Genomic DNA, 16912 nt, shown 5'->3' with positions numbered 1-16912 from the left:
CCAGCTCAATGATCTCATTTCCATTAGCCCACTCCACTTCCTTCCACCTGCATATTCACTGATCTTACTGAAGACAGAGGCAAAATATTAATTTATTTGAGAAGGCATACCTGGATTACTTTTTGTCTGGATTTGATACCTCATCATACAGTTTCCACAACTTCTTTCTTCTACTTATATGGTCAAGAAACTTTTTGTTACTGGTTTGATTTACTATGACAGATCTCACTTAGCTTGGCAAATCTCACTTTATCTTTACATTTTCTGCCGCATGAGACACAACCTTGTTAATAAATCCTTCTTCCCCTCTTTCTGGGCTATCTACTCATATAATGTTTTTGGAACTAGTGACCAATGTTTTTATTTGGAAAACACTTTCCAACTGTCATATCTTTGATATGCTTTAATCAGTTTTTACACTTGTAATGAAAATAAAGCTTCCTCTCTGATGAAACTGGACAGCATCTTTAGTTCAGCTGACTTCACTAATTAACTCTTCAATTTCCTAAGGTCCTCTTTCTTTAAAATCAAGACTATTATGCTGGCCTGCTTTTTAGTAAGGTTAAAAAATTGTGATCTTTCAATCTGAGATACTTTCTACAACAGGCTTTCTCTGATAGCCTCACCATCTAAAACTGAGCCTACAATAGCATCATCTCTGCATACATCAATGATTACCTGATGCTCAGTGCATCGAGAATATCAGAGGATGATACTGGTCTTCAGTTTTTATATGCAATCTGTGTCAGTTCTCCAGTTAGGAAAACAGGAAAAAATTGGTCTGTGATGACATGGAGGAGCATATTTAATCATGTTTGTGAATCTTGCTTTTTGGATTTGCATACTCTGCTTAAGTATAATATATAGACCCTATTGCTAGTAATTATTTAGTTCATCAATGTTGTTTGTGATCCTAATAACACTTTTTCCTCATCGCTATACAACAGTGGGAAAACTTGTTCAAGTACCTGTTCTCTGCATCTACTGATTCTCTCAGACAACAAATCCGAATTAGTCTTTTCTTCATCAAGCTCAAGTTCGAGGTGAGATAACTTGTCCTAAGTGGAACAAAGAAAATTCATTTCAATATACTACTTTCCCATCCTCTTCAGATTGCTACCAAGTTCATTCTTCCTTAAACTTTAAGGACTGAACAGTCTGAAAGACTAGGCTTGAAAAGTGAAATGCCTCTGAAAACACATACAGGATCTAGAAAAATAGATGGCAGGTAGATAAGTCTTTAAAGTGAATTGTTTTGTCTGACAGAAGTAAAATAGAAGTTTAATTTCTTTTTTTAATCACTCTCACCAGTTTCAAGAAAATAAGAAATTCTGTAATGTTTCTAGAGACTGTTTTTAGAATGTCTACGTTACATCATACGTTTGGAAGAAAAATTTCTTTTCATATGAGAACAATGGTATAAAAGTGTTTGTTTATGAAAGTCAAATGACAGCTTAGTTTAACTGAACGATTATGAAATTATGAAGTTATCCCTGTAACAACACAGTCAGAATAATGATGTTATTTAGGTTCCTGAAATGAATTTATAATAGATGCTAAATAGAACTTATAATTCTAAATACATTTGAAGTTCTGAGTGATGGGCCTATGAATGACAAAAATACAATTTTGCCTGATAAACTGTAGAGAAAATTAATTTAAAAAATAATTAAAATGATGAAAGAATAATTGTAATTTAGTACACATTATGCTACAACAGATAAGCTAACAGATCACCTTTAGAATATACCAGAATAATTCCTGCAGTAGTACTACGTGGATTTTCATCAACATCAAGTTATTTTGCTTCTTCCCAGACAGAATCTATGTGAAATACCAAAATTATTTTAATCGGTTCCAATAAGATTCCAACCCTTAAAAATGTCTTTTACCTCCATTAGTTTGATTTGTCTCGCCCGATCATCTTTTAAGTGGTTTTTGGCTTCCAATTCATACTCCAAACCTTTAACAGTCTGTTCTAACAACTGAGTTTTTGTTATTGCCTCATCCTGAGCTCTCTGGTGGTCCCTCAGATTTTCTTCCATAAGATGCATCTGAAACAATAAATTATGGTAATATACTTTTTACTGTACTTTCTAAAAAAATAAGTGATGTCAGTAAAGGGGACTGACTACAAGCATGACAGATCCGGAAGTGTGACAGGAATTGCATTGAGTTCTATGCTTTTCACAGTAATTTTTGTTTTATCCACCAGATGGCACCAAGTAAAAAAAACACGGATTAAACATCGGATCTGAAGAGACACTTCACACTACAGGTCTTAGAGTGATAATTACACATACTGGGGGGTTATTTTTGCTTTTGACCCAGTTACAGAAAGCCCAATTTTTTACAATTCTCTAAATGGTTTTATCCTTGGAACTTCTGCAGTATTATTCCTTTCCTTTTCAGACTAACAGTACTTTAGTTTTTAAATAATTATGTAGTACATATGTCTGAGGCACTTCAATGACAGCATTTTACCAATAACATAATTGCTAACATACACACACACACACACACACACACACACATATGTATGTATTAGTATAAGGTTTAGATATAGTACGGCTATCTGCTGGGAATAAACATTTCCTATTCTAACAACAGCACGTACTCAAAGTTATCTAAAACCTTTATAGTACTGTTAAAAAAAAAAAAAAGTAGCGAGAGGATCTTTAGGTGAGACTATGATCATTCATTCCTTGTATTTGTAACTTCACTTGTGACATGTACGTATAATGGGGGGTTTTCTTTCATACAGTCTTCCATATTCTTCCTCTGTTCAGTCAAGTGCTTATTTTTATGATGAAGCTAAAATAATGTATTAGTGACTGTTTACAGAGTTTGCTACCTATTGCTTAGTCCTGGCGACAAAATGTTGGACATCTGCATGACTTGGTGAACAGCTAGTTAAGTGCAGAGGTGTGTATATTAATAGCATTTCATATGAAATTAACATTTTGGAATGACATTGGATTGACAACTTTCAAGCTTTGTATCTTTTATGTACCCACAGATGTACAAGAGACCCAGCAGCAAAGAACTCCCATACTGCCTTTGCAAGACTGTTTCATAGTTTTACTGCTAGAACAAGAGGAGGATACTTATGTTGCCATGATCATTACAATCCTTGTTTTTTGATGAGACTCTCAAAATGAATGTTTTTTGTACTATGTCAGCTACCCAAGAGGATTCTGATAGACAAAACAGACTTTCATGTTGAATGAAAAGACTATTTATACTTCTTGTTAAACACAAAAGATGAAGAGATAATAAAGACTTTCAATTGTCCTGAGTATTTAGTCTCTCTACAAAGTCTGCTGTTTAACCTGCTTATCCTCTATACTCAGATTTTGTTTTGTCTTCTGCAGCTAGTTGCCATACTACATTTTTAAAGCCCTAGGATTTTAAATACTGCTTCATGGAGATGTAGAATTCCATAAACAGTAATATTTTGTCTTTTATAGAGTGTTTGGGTTATCTTTTTGTCAAATAATGAAGGTTTATTTCATTCTGATTTTTCTTCTTTGTATTTGCTCTGTTGTTGTAATAGATAACACTGGAAGTATTTTTCATAGTAAATGTAAACACAGCATATATACATATTTACCTACACACACATACATAATCTTTAATTTAAGCTGTCTATTCTAATTTATTCAATTTAAGAGCCATGTTCTCAATATGCCAGTTCTATCTTTCAAATTTCATTATGAGTATTCATCCCTTTACAAAGGTTCAGCATCCCTGAATGGAATAAATATAGAAGGAAGACAAAATAATATATAGGAACTATACTTTCTTATATTGTTGCTCTTTTAAATTGAATTTTAAAAATAAATAGTTAAGGGGAGAGGGCAACATAAGATAAGTTCTGAACTGGAAAAATCAAACTATTAAAATATTCTACATACAGAAAACATCTGTAACCAGTGACTATTTTCATAGCTTTTTCAATTGCAGAATAAGAATATGCAGATCTTTGAACAGCTTATGGCAAAATTTACATACTAAGAGGCAGATGCTTCAAAACTATGGTTGATTCTTGGTTGCACAGACACCATTGTAACTTAAATCTGCAAGGTGGCTCATATAAAGGAAGATGAGAATGTATGCCAACTCCTTCAGACCCAGAATTTGTCTATTTTTTGTTGTTGGATTTTTTTTTTTCTAAATAAATGCTGGTTTTTAGGTTGTGGTTTTTTTTTTTTTCTTCATTCAATATTTTCATATTCTCAATTCCTTCAGTAGCAGCCATTAAAAGAGCAGCAGATCATCAGTGGAATCCATGTCATATCACTTAAGACACATTTTGTCAAACACTGCATTTATCTGTCATAAACAAGAAAGCCCATTTCCCTGGCAGAAGTAACATGCTGATCATCATCATGAAGAATGAAACCCAAAAGCATGCTGATTGAGTTCAGTCTGTCATGATGAAGTACAGAAAAGTGTGATAGCAAACATTCATAGTCTTGAAAACTATCTGAGCTGAATTCTAAGTTAAAGGTTAGAATTTGTCACTGAACTTATATGTCATTACCTCATCTTGCATTCTCATAGTTGTCAGGCGTGATTTTTCTATCTCAAGGTTTTTTTCTTTTAATTGTCTCTGCACATCTGCAAGTTCCCTGCGATTTTTTTCCTTGTATACATCAAACTGGTTCTGAAGCTCCAGAGTGGATGTTCTTGAGACCTCTACCACTTCAGACATCTGGGAAAAAAGTACATTCAATTTTTTCATAAAATACTGCTACTAAAGGCTCTATCATTCTTAATACACCAAAAGGTTTTTTTCTCCAGCTTTGATATTCAGCTCAGTATTTTCAAATGAAAAATTTATCAAGCTTGTTCCCAAACAAATGAACTTCTATGTAGCAGTGTGAAAATACAAAACAGTAAGGTTATTTTCTAACAGTACGTGTGACAAGACTACTCTCTTTTTGTCTGTTAGCAGTTCTTCTAGTTGGCTGATGTAAGGAACTGTACAGTCACACTTCAGTATATCAAGTTGTATGGTTTACACACAGATGGCAAAATAAGTCTAATGGAGTAGTGTTTTGAGAATCAGCTGTGAAACTGAAATACCACAGTCTACATTACAACTGAACTCAAATCTGGGATCTTGTTTAAACAAAACAGAACTGGTTTACAACAGTATTTTGAGATAGTGGTGTTCTATCTAGACGTCATCTAGCTGGACTTGTACAAAGCATGTGACACTGTCTCACACAACATCCTTGTCTCTAAATTGGAGAGACATGGATTTAACAGATGGACCACTTGGTGGATAAGGAATTGGCTGGGTGGTCTCACTCAAAGAGATGAGGTCAACAGCTCAATGTCCAGGTGGAGAGCAGTGACGAGTGGCATTCCTCAGGGGTCAGTGTTGGGACCGGTATAGTTTAACATCTTTGCTAGCGACATGGACAGTGGGATCAAGTGCACTCTCAGCAAGTTTTCTGAGGACACCAAGCTGTGTGGTGCAGCCAACATGCAGGAGGGAAGGGATGCAAACCTCATGAAATTCAACAAGGCCAAGTGCAAGGTCCTGCACATGGGCCAGGGCAATCTCAAGTACAAATACAGGCTGGGTGATGACTGGAAGACGCCCAACATGACCCAGGAATGTGCATTTGCAGCTCAGAAAGCCAACCGTACCCTGGGCTGCATCAAAAGAAGCATGAAAAGCAGGTCAAGGGAAGTGATTGTCCCCCTCTACTACGCTCTCATGAGACCCCACCTGGAGTACTGTATTCAGCTCTGGGGCCGCCAATATCAGAAGAACACGGACCTACTCAAGCGGGGCCAGAGGAGGCCACAAAAATGATCAGGGGGCTAGAGCACCTCTCCTACGAAGATAGGCTGAGAGAGCTGAGGTTGTTCAGCCTAGAGAAGAGAAGGCTCCAGGGAGACCTTACAGCAGCCTTCCAGTACTTAAAAGGGGCTACAGGAAAGCTGGAGAGGGACTCTTCATTGGTGGGGTGTGGGGATAGGACAAGGGGTAACAGTCTTAAACTGAAAGAGGAGAGATTTTCATTAGATGTAAGGAAGAAATTCTTCCCTGTGAGGGTGGTGAGGCACTGGCACAGGGTGCCCAGAGCAGCTGTGGCTGCCCCCTCCCTGGGAGGGTTCCAGGCCAGGTTGGACGGGGCTTTGAGAAATCTGGTCTAGTGGAAGGTGTCCCTGCCCATGGCAGGGGGTTGGAACTAGGTGATCTTTAAGGTCCCTTCCAACCCAAACCATTCTATCACTCTATGACATTCAGATTCATTGAGCCTCTTTGGAGTGAATTCATACCTCCTCCTGTAACTTTTCAACAGTCTTGTTCAGTTGCCATCGTTCATTCTCCATTTCGTTCTTTATCTGCTTTAACTGTTCCTTCTGATGAGTTTCATCTTTTAACTTCTGAGTTAACTGTTGTCTTTCCTGTGAAATACAACTGATGTTCTCCTGTAGTAGATTAAAAACAAATATATAACAAAATACAGACCCTTATGCAACACACTGTGCAGCAGTAATACTGCCAGCTCTTGTGACATTACAACAAATAATAAAAGGTTAATGGAGTTAGTTTGCAAGCCAGTATAGAACAAACATTATTTTAGTGATGCAGTGTTTTATTCTTTCTAGAAATACCTAAAACACTGTTGCAACATTTGTAGGACCAAATGTAGAGCCTTTTTATGGTTCTGTTACATGCAAAGCATACACTCCTCTGCAGTTGCACACCATGTCAACAAATCCTACCTCTTGCACAAGGTTCAATATCCATTTCAGGTTTCACATTTTATTATATGCTCCCTTAAAAGTTTTCTCAACAACAACCTTTTTTTTTTCCCTAGGTAAAACCAAACGAAACCAAACCAAAAAACCCCAAATCTGTTCCTGTGATGAGTGAGAAGTAACTAGTGAGGTGTTTATTTTTCCCATTGCTGTGCTTCTATAGCACTCAGAAGGCCTAATCAAGATGATGTCTCATTGTGGCAGATGCTATGCAAACAGAACTTTGCAGCTCCTACCACAGAGATCCCCTTCCTGAAAGAACTTTTGCCACTAATGTTCAAACCCAACCATCATTATCTGGACTAAATTTTGGATGAACTGTAGAGCTATGCTGTATGCTCATCTACCAGGAGCTTCAAATGTTTCTGCTATCACATCAAGGATGTTTAAGAATTTATCACCCTCCAGGTTCTAAATATTGTCAGTCAGCAGAATAACTGACTATCATTAGTTCATTCCAATACAAGAAAAGCAGGTTCTCTCCCATCTGCATGTTGGGATTCTCAACTCTTCCTTCTCCCTCCAGAATAAAATACATTAATGGCCCTACTCTGAATAGACACTACAAGACTAGAAAAAGGGTTTGTTTTTATCCAGTCTGAGAGGCACCATTACATTGACTAAAAGCAGATTACGGACAATTTAAATTGTTCCAACAGAAAAATGTAAATAATTAAAATCACTATAAATTCTAAAAAGCATTCCAAACTATTGTTTTATATTTTAATATTGGAAATAAAAAGTGTTGTTGAATATTTACTGCCTATGATGCTTACTTTATTACATTTCTAAAAATTTTAAATGTTAAAACACAGTAGTATTTCTGTAGGCAATACAGATCAGATTCTCAAAAAATACATGTTCCATTATAGGAGAAAAGAAAGAACATCATCAAATGTTAGAAGTTAGAGATTTTTTTAGATTCATTGTCTCTCTCACATTCTTGTATAACCTGTCAACAAAAGACATTTCTGATACAAACAGGAGTTATGGTGGATGCCCAAGAAGTATATACATAACCTTAAAACATGCTGCGGGCTAATAGATGTTGTTTTGTAAAACCTAATTCTACATCAGAATTGGTTTAGCTGACACCAAAGAATTTTAAGAACTTTAAAAAGGTTCAGCTTTAGCACTTCAGTTCTAAAAGCTGCTGAAATCTTTGGACTCTGATAACATGCCATATTTGAACAGGTTATAAAAACCTCATGTGCGCCCTCCTCCATCAGCTTTTCACAGATCATTTAACTTTACTGTTTGTTTACACATCCTTGAGAAACAAACTGTGCAGACATAGATCAGTGAAATACATTGTGGCAGAATAATGGTGCCAACAGGATGCTGTTCTGCATTTCTAGGGTGCTGAAAAGGGAAGTGAACATCAGAGCAAATCTGATCACACTCTTATTTCACAGTTATCAACAACAACAACAACAAAAAAAAACCACAAACCAAACCACCAACAAAACAAAAAATCAATCACTACTATATGAAGAAATTTAATCTACTAACTAGGGCAATTGCCAAAGTAACAATAGGTATGAATAATTACAATTTTTAAAGAAAATAAAAAGGCGCTTGATGCAAGAAATGGATCAGCTCAATTCTCATCAGGCCATACTAACTTTTGCCTGATTTTCAGATATAGAGCAGACTGAGATGACCAAGATTGAAATTTAGCTTTTTTCTCCTTTGAGTTATATTCTGAAATCCTGAAAAGAAAAATCTGATTGTTTCATGTATTGCATCTCTCTATTATCATCAAGATATTTTTACTATTTGTTACTAAGAAGGGTGATAAAACCAATACGAAGTCCATTACTAAAAATTGGAAAGTGTTGTGAAGTTGTAAACATAATTATTTTAACAGAAAATGCAATTCCTAGACAACTAACGTGTTCCAAGGAAAGAATTCTATTCATATTGTCACTGTCCTTCTTATGCTAGTCCACCATTAAAAGTAATTTGTATCATGTAAAAAGCAAGATGGGCCAGGCAGGAATTAAGTTTCCACTGTGATAAGCATTATTACTGTGCCAAAGTTTGTCATCTAAATTGTCAACGGTAACACAAGGCCAAATCAGCCTGCTGGAGAACATTATTCATTAAAACAAGCAAAAGACAGAAAGGCTGAATTGTTCTCAATAAAAGGACTGCTGATTACATCCTGAAGTCTGTTTGTGCTCATATCCGGTGGACAAGAAGAGTGTAGAATCAGAAAGAGGATTAAATTTAGTGTGCCAGAAATTAGATGTAATTTGTGAAGAAAATGACAAGACAGACTCCTCTACCTGTCACCTTTCCTAGATTTCTTTAATTTGGAGACCCAGCCTGGAAGTAGCATTACTTGGCATGATGCCCTGATGGATGTGTAAACAGAAAAGAAAGAACACACTTCTCAAGCATCTTGACCCAAAGCTAATCAAGATGCAGGAGATGCATATGGTGCATTGAATCATGTTGTGCAGGAAGGTCAAGCCAGACTGTGATAGAAGGGAGCTCTTAGACAACAGTGCTAAATGTAAGCCAATGATGAGAAATGGGACATCTATTGTGATTGTGCATACTATCAGCAATACATGCAAGCAAATTTAGAAAATCAGTGAGGTAGAAGAGATAAACAGGTTTTTAAATAAAAAAACCAAACAATAACAAACAAAAACCCCACACAACTGACCCAAAGCCTCATATGAAACACTTATTGATGTAACTACAAGGAACATCAACTTAAAAATATCATTTTATAGAAACAAAACTTCCTTACCCATATTGTTAAAACCTTATATTCTTGAGGCACATCCCATTTTAAAGACATAGCATTTTCTTTTTTTTTTTTTTTTTTTTTACCATAATTAACCACTACAAGACATGCCGATTAACACAATCTTCCCTTGGTTTATAATCCACTTATAGACAAGTTTCATTTTCAATTTTGTGTTGAAGACAACATGAGGAAAACATCTGTTCAATTTAAAAAGAGTTGCTAGTAATGTACATGTGTCTCACTTTTGAGTGATTTGTTTGATAGAATCACTTAAAAACTTTGCTTCTAGAAGCAAAACTAAAAGAATTCTAAACTACCTGATACTGTAGAAATAGCTGCTTCTTCAGTACATGTAAAATGTGAATTACAAAGAGGTAAGATTAGGTTTGCAACTTTTTCAGATACAGAATATGATATCAATAAGAAGAGTTTTAAGATGTATACACATTCATCTCCTTACTAAACATCTGAATCTTCATTCCGTCTTTACTCACACACAACATTGCCAACATCCCTCTCCACTGCTCTGAAGTAGATGCATTCTCCACATGATAAAGATCTGGGCTAATCTGGGAGAAAGCATATCCTTTCCTGGATACTGGGTAAACTAAGGAGCAAGGTGGAAAGAGGACTTTGTACAGAGTTTAGGAGACTGTAAGTCCTAGTGATATGTGTTAAATTTCTCTGGTTTAGTGATGAAATATACCAATTCCATGCAACACTTGCAATCAAGACAGGTTTGCAAAAAATAAAAAGAGAAGCCGATTTCCTGATATTTGTCTACTATCAGTATTTTTATTTATATCCAAGTACAACTTTTTATTCTTTTAACATGTAAATAAAAACCCATGATCATTCAAAATAATAAAATCAGGTTTATAAAACCTTAGGCACTTTATTTTGCGATTAATATCCCTGAGATTTTGCAGATCCCTGGAAGTAAAAAAACTAAACCAAACCAAAAAAAACCAAAATAAAACAAAAAAACACCACACACACAAAAAAAAAAAAACTTTTAGCAAGAAAATAGTTTTAATTAGATGATGGTTTCAGGAAACTTTTGAACACTGCAGTGAGGTCTGGACTTTGAAACAAAGTGTACTTCAAAAAGAATGAGATGTTACTCTGCAGAAAGCAATGGTGAGTCAGGTAAAAACCAGGAAATTTAAAATGTAAATGTTCCAAACTGCTCTTATTCTTACCTGCATATCTTCTAGTTGGTTTTCTAAAGACATTTTTAACACTACCAATTCTTTTGCCTCCTTTTCAGCATGTTTCAAAGCTTCTTCTAATTGTTGCTTCTCTTCCTGAAATGATATGATTTGATACATTTAGAAATAGTGGCAAGGCCTTTAATCTGACAAGTAGACTGAGCTATAAAGTATGTTCAACCTGGCCTATCATCAATCTCCCCTGTTCCAAGCTGTGACTTGATTTTACACTGGTTTTCACTGGGGAAATCTTTCCTATACAAATCAGCAAACTGTATCTTGCTTCTTGACAACCTGCTCATTTTGCTTAGCCTTCACAATGATGTTACCCATCCTCCTCACTGTCAGTTTTTGTTCTACAACATATCCTTTTCCAACAGGAAGGAGACTATTTAAGGGGCTTGTTTCCTTACCTCATATCTCCTTATTTTTTCCTTCACTGAATTGTCTTCTCCTTTCATATTATCAATTTGTTTGTGCAGCTCTTCAATTTTACTCTCTAGCTCATCAACTGTTCTCTTCAACTGTTCATTTTCCTCAGTCAGCTCTTTGACTTGCATTTGTATACTATTTCGCACCTCTTGTGCAGCATTTCTTTCACTGGCAAGGAGAGCAGCACTCTAGTGAAAATAAATTATGTCATGTTTAAAAAAATAGTAATAATTGATGCTGTTTTCCAACAGAAGTTTCGTATAGCACTATGGCAAATATAGCTAGGATATAACATTAAAACATCAACAAAGGATTTAACTTAAAGTCTGTACACAGTACAAACATGCATTTTTATTATTCATATTTCTGTGGGAGAATACACAAGGAGCATGTTTTTCTTCAGACATACCTACATGCTAAAGTAACATACAACACCTAAACAGTCTCATGCCTGCCATCACATATTTTCACCTTAACATCCTCCTCTCTATTGCCCTAAAATATTTTCATTACCAAATCCCATTGTTCGGTAATTCCAAGTAATCTAAAAAATTTAACGTAAAAAAATTTAACAGACATCAAAAGCCATATGGACCTTTAAGGAAGAATGTATTGATGAAGAGTGTCTTCCACAGCAACACAAAATTGAGGCGGTTACGCCCCACTGCTTATTCCAAGCACTAACATACAACACTCTACATCCATGCAGCTATTTGTGGGGCTTCAGAGTAAATCAGCTTAGGGAACAGGATCAACTGTAATATATGGAGGGAGGGAAAAGTGTTACTGGAAAAAAGCCCCAATCCCTTTCAAAACATGGTCCCACAAAAGTACCATGCCAGCACAGAAGAACAGACAGTAAGCAGGTATGAACAAGCAATAGAGACTGGAAGTACCTTACAGTGGTACTGGTGCAGCTCTTCCTGCATCACACAGCCCACACTTGGGGCTGTACTTACCCAGTAGAAGCTCTGCTTGGTTTTCAGTCACTGCCTGAGGATGGAAAGACCTTAGCTACTGAGTTCAATATGTATTCAAAAAGATAGACTTTGTATTTTTTCATAAACTCAAATCAACATACAGCAACAAAGACAAATTATAATAAGCTACTCATCACAATTTATCATATGTGGTGATATTTATCTTTTTTTTTGGCAGAGCAACTGGCTGCAGCATGGAACTTTTCAGAGATAATCATCACCTTAGTATCACCACTTACCCTCTCTAAAACACCCTACCATTTATTGTGGAAAACATGAGTGGAAGTATGTGTCTATGTTGTTATACTATCTATGCTGTTATACTATAATACAGACCAGGTATGTACTTGTAAACATTTAATTCTGTGAAGTAAAGAGCTGGAAGGATTTAATCTTTGCTCTTCATTGACTTGTCAGTCAGAATCCCCTCCAAAGAACATAAAGAATCTGAGATAGAAATTGTGGTTCTTGCTCTTCGGCATTCAGGGTTTGATACAAAGCAATACTCTGTACAAAGATCTGGATCTCATATATAGGCCCACTGCCTTCTACAGTAAGATCTTAAACAATAGTAAGAACACCAGAACAGACATGAGTCAATATAGACCGGTATTCTCTCCAGTGGTCACAGCTGATATTTATGGACAAAAACAGGAAGAACAACTACGGGGCAATCCTTTCCCCATTACGCACACCCAGATCTCACTGCTTTTCCTCCATCAGTGTATCATCCATTAATTTTTCTAATTCTTTTTGAATTCATTTATACCTTTGGCCTCTATATTATCTGGTGACAATAGGTAATTACACATTAATTTCTGAAGCATAAACACAATTTCACATGCAAAAATGTTATCTAGGTGAAAACAGAATAAATCCTACAGAGTACTTTGCATAAAACATTTCACAAAATAGTTTCTTACCAAACATGAAAAAATCACTTTTCAGTTATGCTATTTTTGATTGTAGGTCCCGATTTTCCCCTCCCTAACCCCAAAAGGAATAAGCGAAGTTATATAAAAGGGTGTTTACAAAGTGTGCTCTCACTAGATTGTTTTCTAGCAAGCAACAGCTTCAAAAATCATGCAAATGAGTTTGATAAAGTGGTAACTCAGAGAACACTCAGACTGTCTGCGGGGTCAATGAACTTATTATACAAAAACTGGCAGCATAAGCAGGCTGACAAGTTCTGGTCTTTTGAAAATACTGAAAAAACTTGTTCTTCTAAGTGCACGACTAGTTAAAAGCTCTGAAATAAATCTCTGTTGATACTTTAAGTTCTCACATATTGAAATTTCAATAGCATTTATATATTCCTTTAATTTTAGCTTTTTGCATACAGCAAAGTTTTACTAATTAGCAAGCACTCCACCAGTGGATCCTTTTTGTCTCATTTCCCCTTTCTGGAGCTGAGTGAAAGCAGCTGAGGCATGCTGGGGAGTTCAGTGAAAGGAATGTTGATTTGTCTGTACTTTTTCATCCAACCGCCTACACAGGGCTACACAGTAAGAGAAGACTGCAGCAGACCCACACTGTACCTGAAGATTCCACTACCTCATCTACTATGGTTTGCTCTACTTTCCCAGCACAGGAAGCATTATTTACTTAGAAGTACACGTGTGCACACACATGCACACACACAAACAAACAAAACCCCCAGATCTACATACATAAATAAATAAATATACACACACATGTATTTAACCTAACGGGTTCAAAATAAAGTTCATGCTACACTTATGTAGTCACATCTAGAGATCTGCTCAAGCCTGCTTTTTGCTATATGTACCTTCAAATACTGTTCCAGTCACTAAAATTAAACTGGTATTCTCTCTCCTTTTTCACTCTATATTTCAGTAAGCTAGCAAGATACTAGGTGAATATATATAAAACACAGAGAAGTATAAAGGGCAACTTGCAGCTATTATCTTTATTAAACTAATTTAAAATCTTGGTAATAAATGAGGTATGTAAGTAAAACCTGCCTGAAGTTCCAACTGCCTGAGTGAGCAGCACTTAACCAGCAGATCTCCACAAGTCTCTAATGACCTTGGCATCATTACAAGGGTTACACTTTCATATGAATGAACTGTTCCCAAACAAATTCTCTAACATGTTAAGTACAAAATTCCTTTCACCTGGAAGGGGTACATCTTAAAAAAATACCAACAATAAATATATACATGCACACACTTTTTCAAGATGGTAGGAAAACTCTCTTATTATGTATGGGGGGAACTTTACTGTAGTTGGAGGGTGGGCATTTTTCTAATGTATCTTCTGAGGACAGCAGTAGTTTTCTTCATAATGCACATTTCACTGTATACTACTGTTTCAACATCTTTTCAACATGTTTCAGATAAGACTGAAAAGACACACAGGAGTACTTACCCTATCAGTTTACCTTACACAATTGTTCTATACATACAAGGCATGGAAGATCACCTTCAGGATGTAATTCAGGATGATATTAGAAAAAACAATGCACAAGTATCTTCAATTTGATAGTAAAATTTAAACTAAGTTAAACCACACAGTTTAGATGTTCTTTGAGTACAAAATGCACACATAGCATCACTTTTCCAAGAGTCAAATTACACAGCTGTGTTTAGATAGAAAGAAAGCCTATATTCACTTATTCCCAGTGTAATGAGAATTGCAGACAAAGCTCTTCACTGACATAAATGAAGCTTCTGGATTATAATAGCTTTTGGCAACACACGCTATATTCTGTAGCATATTGCCACAGAAATTTAGGGTATGAAAAATCTCCATGCATCTTCTCTTCTCCTATTCTCCACTGTTAACCTTATCTGGCATCCCATGTCACCTTCTACCTCCCTACAGGTCTTCTCCTGGAAGGACAGGCGAACATGACAGAAAAGAGCCTAGGTGTCATTAGAAAGAATATGCAAAGGAAACAAGCACCAAAATGTAGTTCTAACAGACCTTGTAGTAATACCACTAGGGTAGAACCAGGTGGAGAGAGATCCCTATCCATTTATTGAACAGTTACACAAGGTTCAGGCCAGCAGCCATCAAATCATATATAGACACTGCTGAAGCAGAAATAGATTGTTGCATTTTTTGACTATAGAACCCTACCACACAGGCAGTGTACTCAACCAACCCCAAACAACGAGAAGGCAATATTACTCACATAGAGACCTTACGTTAAATTTACCACTCTGTCGCTAGAGATGGCCCACGATATTCTCCATATGAGTCCCCTAATGAAACATGCCAGCAGAAAAATATGAAAACCATTGCACTGAAATTACAGAGAAATTACTATGTACATTGATAAATTTGGAATGCCAATTATTGCACTTCATAGGCTAGAACTGAAAGTGGCAACAGCATAGACAGTTTAAACTGTACAACAGATGGTATTTGCTAACAGCCAGTGGTAATCCTATTCTGTTTGGTTCTGTCTACATGTAGCAAGAAAGCACAGCTTTCATTTAAAATTCAGTGACTGGCTCACACATTCAAAAAAGGAGTTGAAAGCTGTTTGCAAAAGCATTTAATTAGAGTGGGTTAGAATGATGAGGATAACTGAACACTATAGAGCTAGTAAGTACAAATGAGGAAAAAAGTCAGTCAGGGAGAACTCACATGTACAGATTGTTCTGTGGATCCATATCCTTCAGCCCACACATGACTGACTTGTGACGGTGCTGCGCATAAACATCAGGAGTTAACAAAAGGTCCTTAAGGCTTAATGACACTACATCAATTAATCACTCCTGTTAATGATTCATGAATCCTTTACATAGCTTCATTTAATATTTGGGGGGATGCTGGTAAAGTTTTGGCAATCTAAACTAAGTTTATATAAATTTAACCCATGATAACAGAACTGGGTAAGGGTCACAAAGTAATGATTTAAGTTGAATATGAAACATTAACAAACACATTGCTAATATAAAATTATCTTTAGTTCACAGAACTGTGGATCAGCTTCTTCACACATACAGAGCACATAACAGACAAAACTGGTTAAACAAGATTCCTGAAAACAAAATCTGGAATGAAATACTGTATATTCAGACATATTTGCCATACAAAAAAACAAAAAAACAAACAAAAAAAAAAAAAAACAAAACAAAAAAACAAAACAAAAAAAAAAAAACAAACACAAAAAAAAAAAAACAAACACAAACAAAAAACCCCAACTCCCCCCCCAAAAAACATGTGAAAAAAAAATTATATCAAGCATTGAAGTGGGATCTTTGGATCTTAAGATTAACGTATCTCAATTCCAAGACTGCACTTTCTTCCCTATTATATATAAAACATGCTTATTTCTTTTTACTCCCAACTGCTAGTTGTGGCAGTATGTTTTAGTAAACCAACTTTTTACTATATTATGGAATTATATTTATATAAGGTTAAAACCCTACAGTATTTTTCTTGTCATGTTTGCTTGCCTGCATTTGCTCCGTCTTTCCTTTTAATCTGTCTGTCCTCTGTGTCTTGCAGGGCATTCAGTGCCTTCTGCTCCCTATGTTTGGCCTGTTTCACATTCAGATTTCCATCTCTTAATCTCTGAAGGAGTAATACCTTCCTCTTAATATCCACATCCTTGCAGACTTCTTAAACACACTCATATCTTCTCCCCATGTATTATTTTTTTAATCTATTAAATATTTTATTACACTTTCTCAAATCTTATGTTTAAACTCATGATTTAAGACTGAGCAAGTCTTAGCAGCAGACGAACTACAGAGATT

At 35.9% G+C, this 16912-nt stretch overlaps 1 protein-coding gene across 5 annotated transcripts in view; it reads right to left on the bottom strand.

The window, feature by feature from the left end:
- The window catches only part of CGNL1 (cingulin like 1), a 60055-nt gene that overhangs the window by 11182 nt on the left and 31961 nt on the right, over window positions 1–16912 (bottom strand). For 4 of the 5 annotated variants that reach the window (XM_032990335.2, XM_032990334.2, XM_032990336.2 and 1 more), the window contains 6 exons: window positions 11178–11384; window positions 10756–10860; window positions 6304–6456; window positions 4547–4717; window positions 1893–2054; window positions 969–1058 (listed from right to left, as the gene is read on the bottom strand). In XM_032990335.2, coding sequence (XP_032846226.1) covers window positions 969–1058; window positions 1893–2054; window positions 4547–4717; window positions 6304–6456; window positions 10756–10860; window positions 11178–11384 — 888 coding nt within the window. The remainder of the gene's footprint in view (window positions 1–968; window positions 1059–1892; window positions 2055–4546; window positions 4718–6303; window positions 6457–10755; window positions 10861–11177; window positions 11385–16912) is intronic. The other variant, XM_032990333.2, reaches the window with a different exon arrangement.

Source organism: Tyto alba, unplaced genomic scaffold (assembly GCF_018691265.1).
Source record: "Tyto alba isolate M040663 unplaced genomic scaffold, T.alba_DEE_v4.0 Super-Scaffold_41, whole genome shotgun sequence".
Lineage (NCBI taxonomy): Eukaryota > Metazoa > Chordata > Aves > Strigiformes > Tytonidae > Tyto > Tyto alba.
The sequence above is the reverse complement of the archived record's forward strand: the minus strand, read 5'-3'. Positions and strand labels throughout refer to the sequence as shown.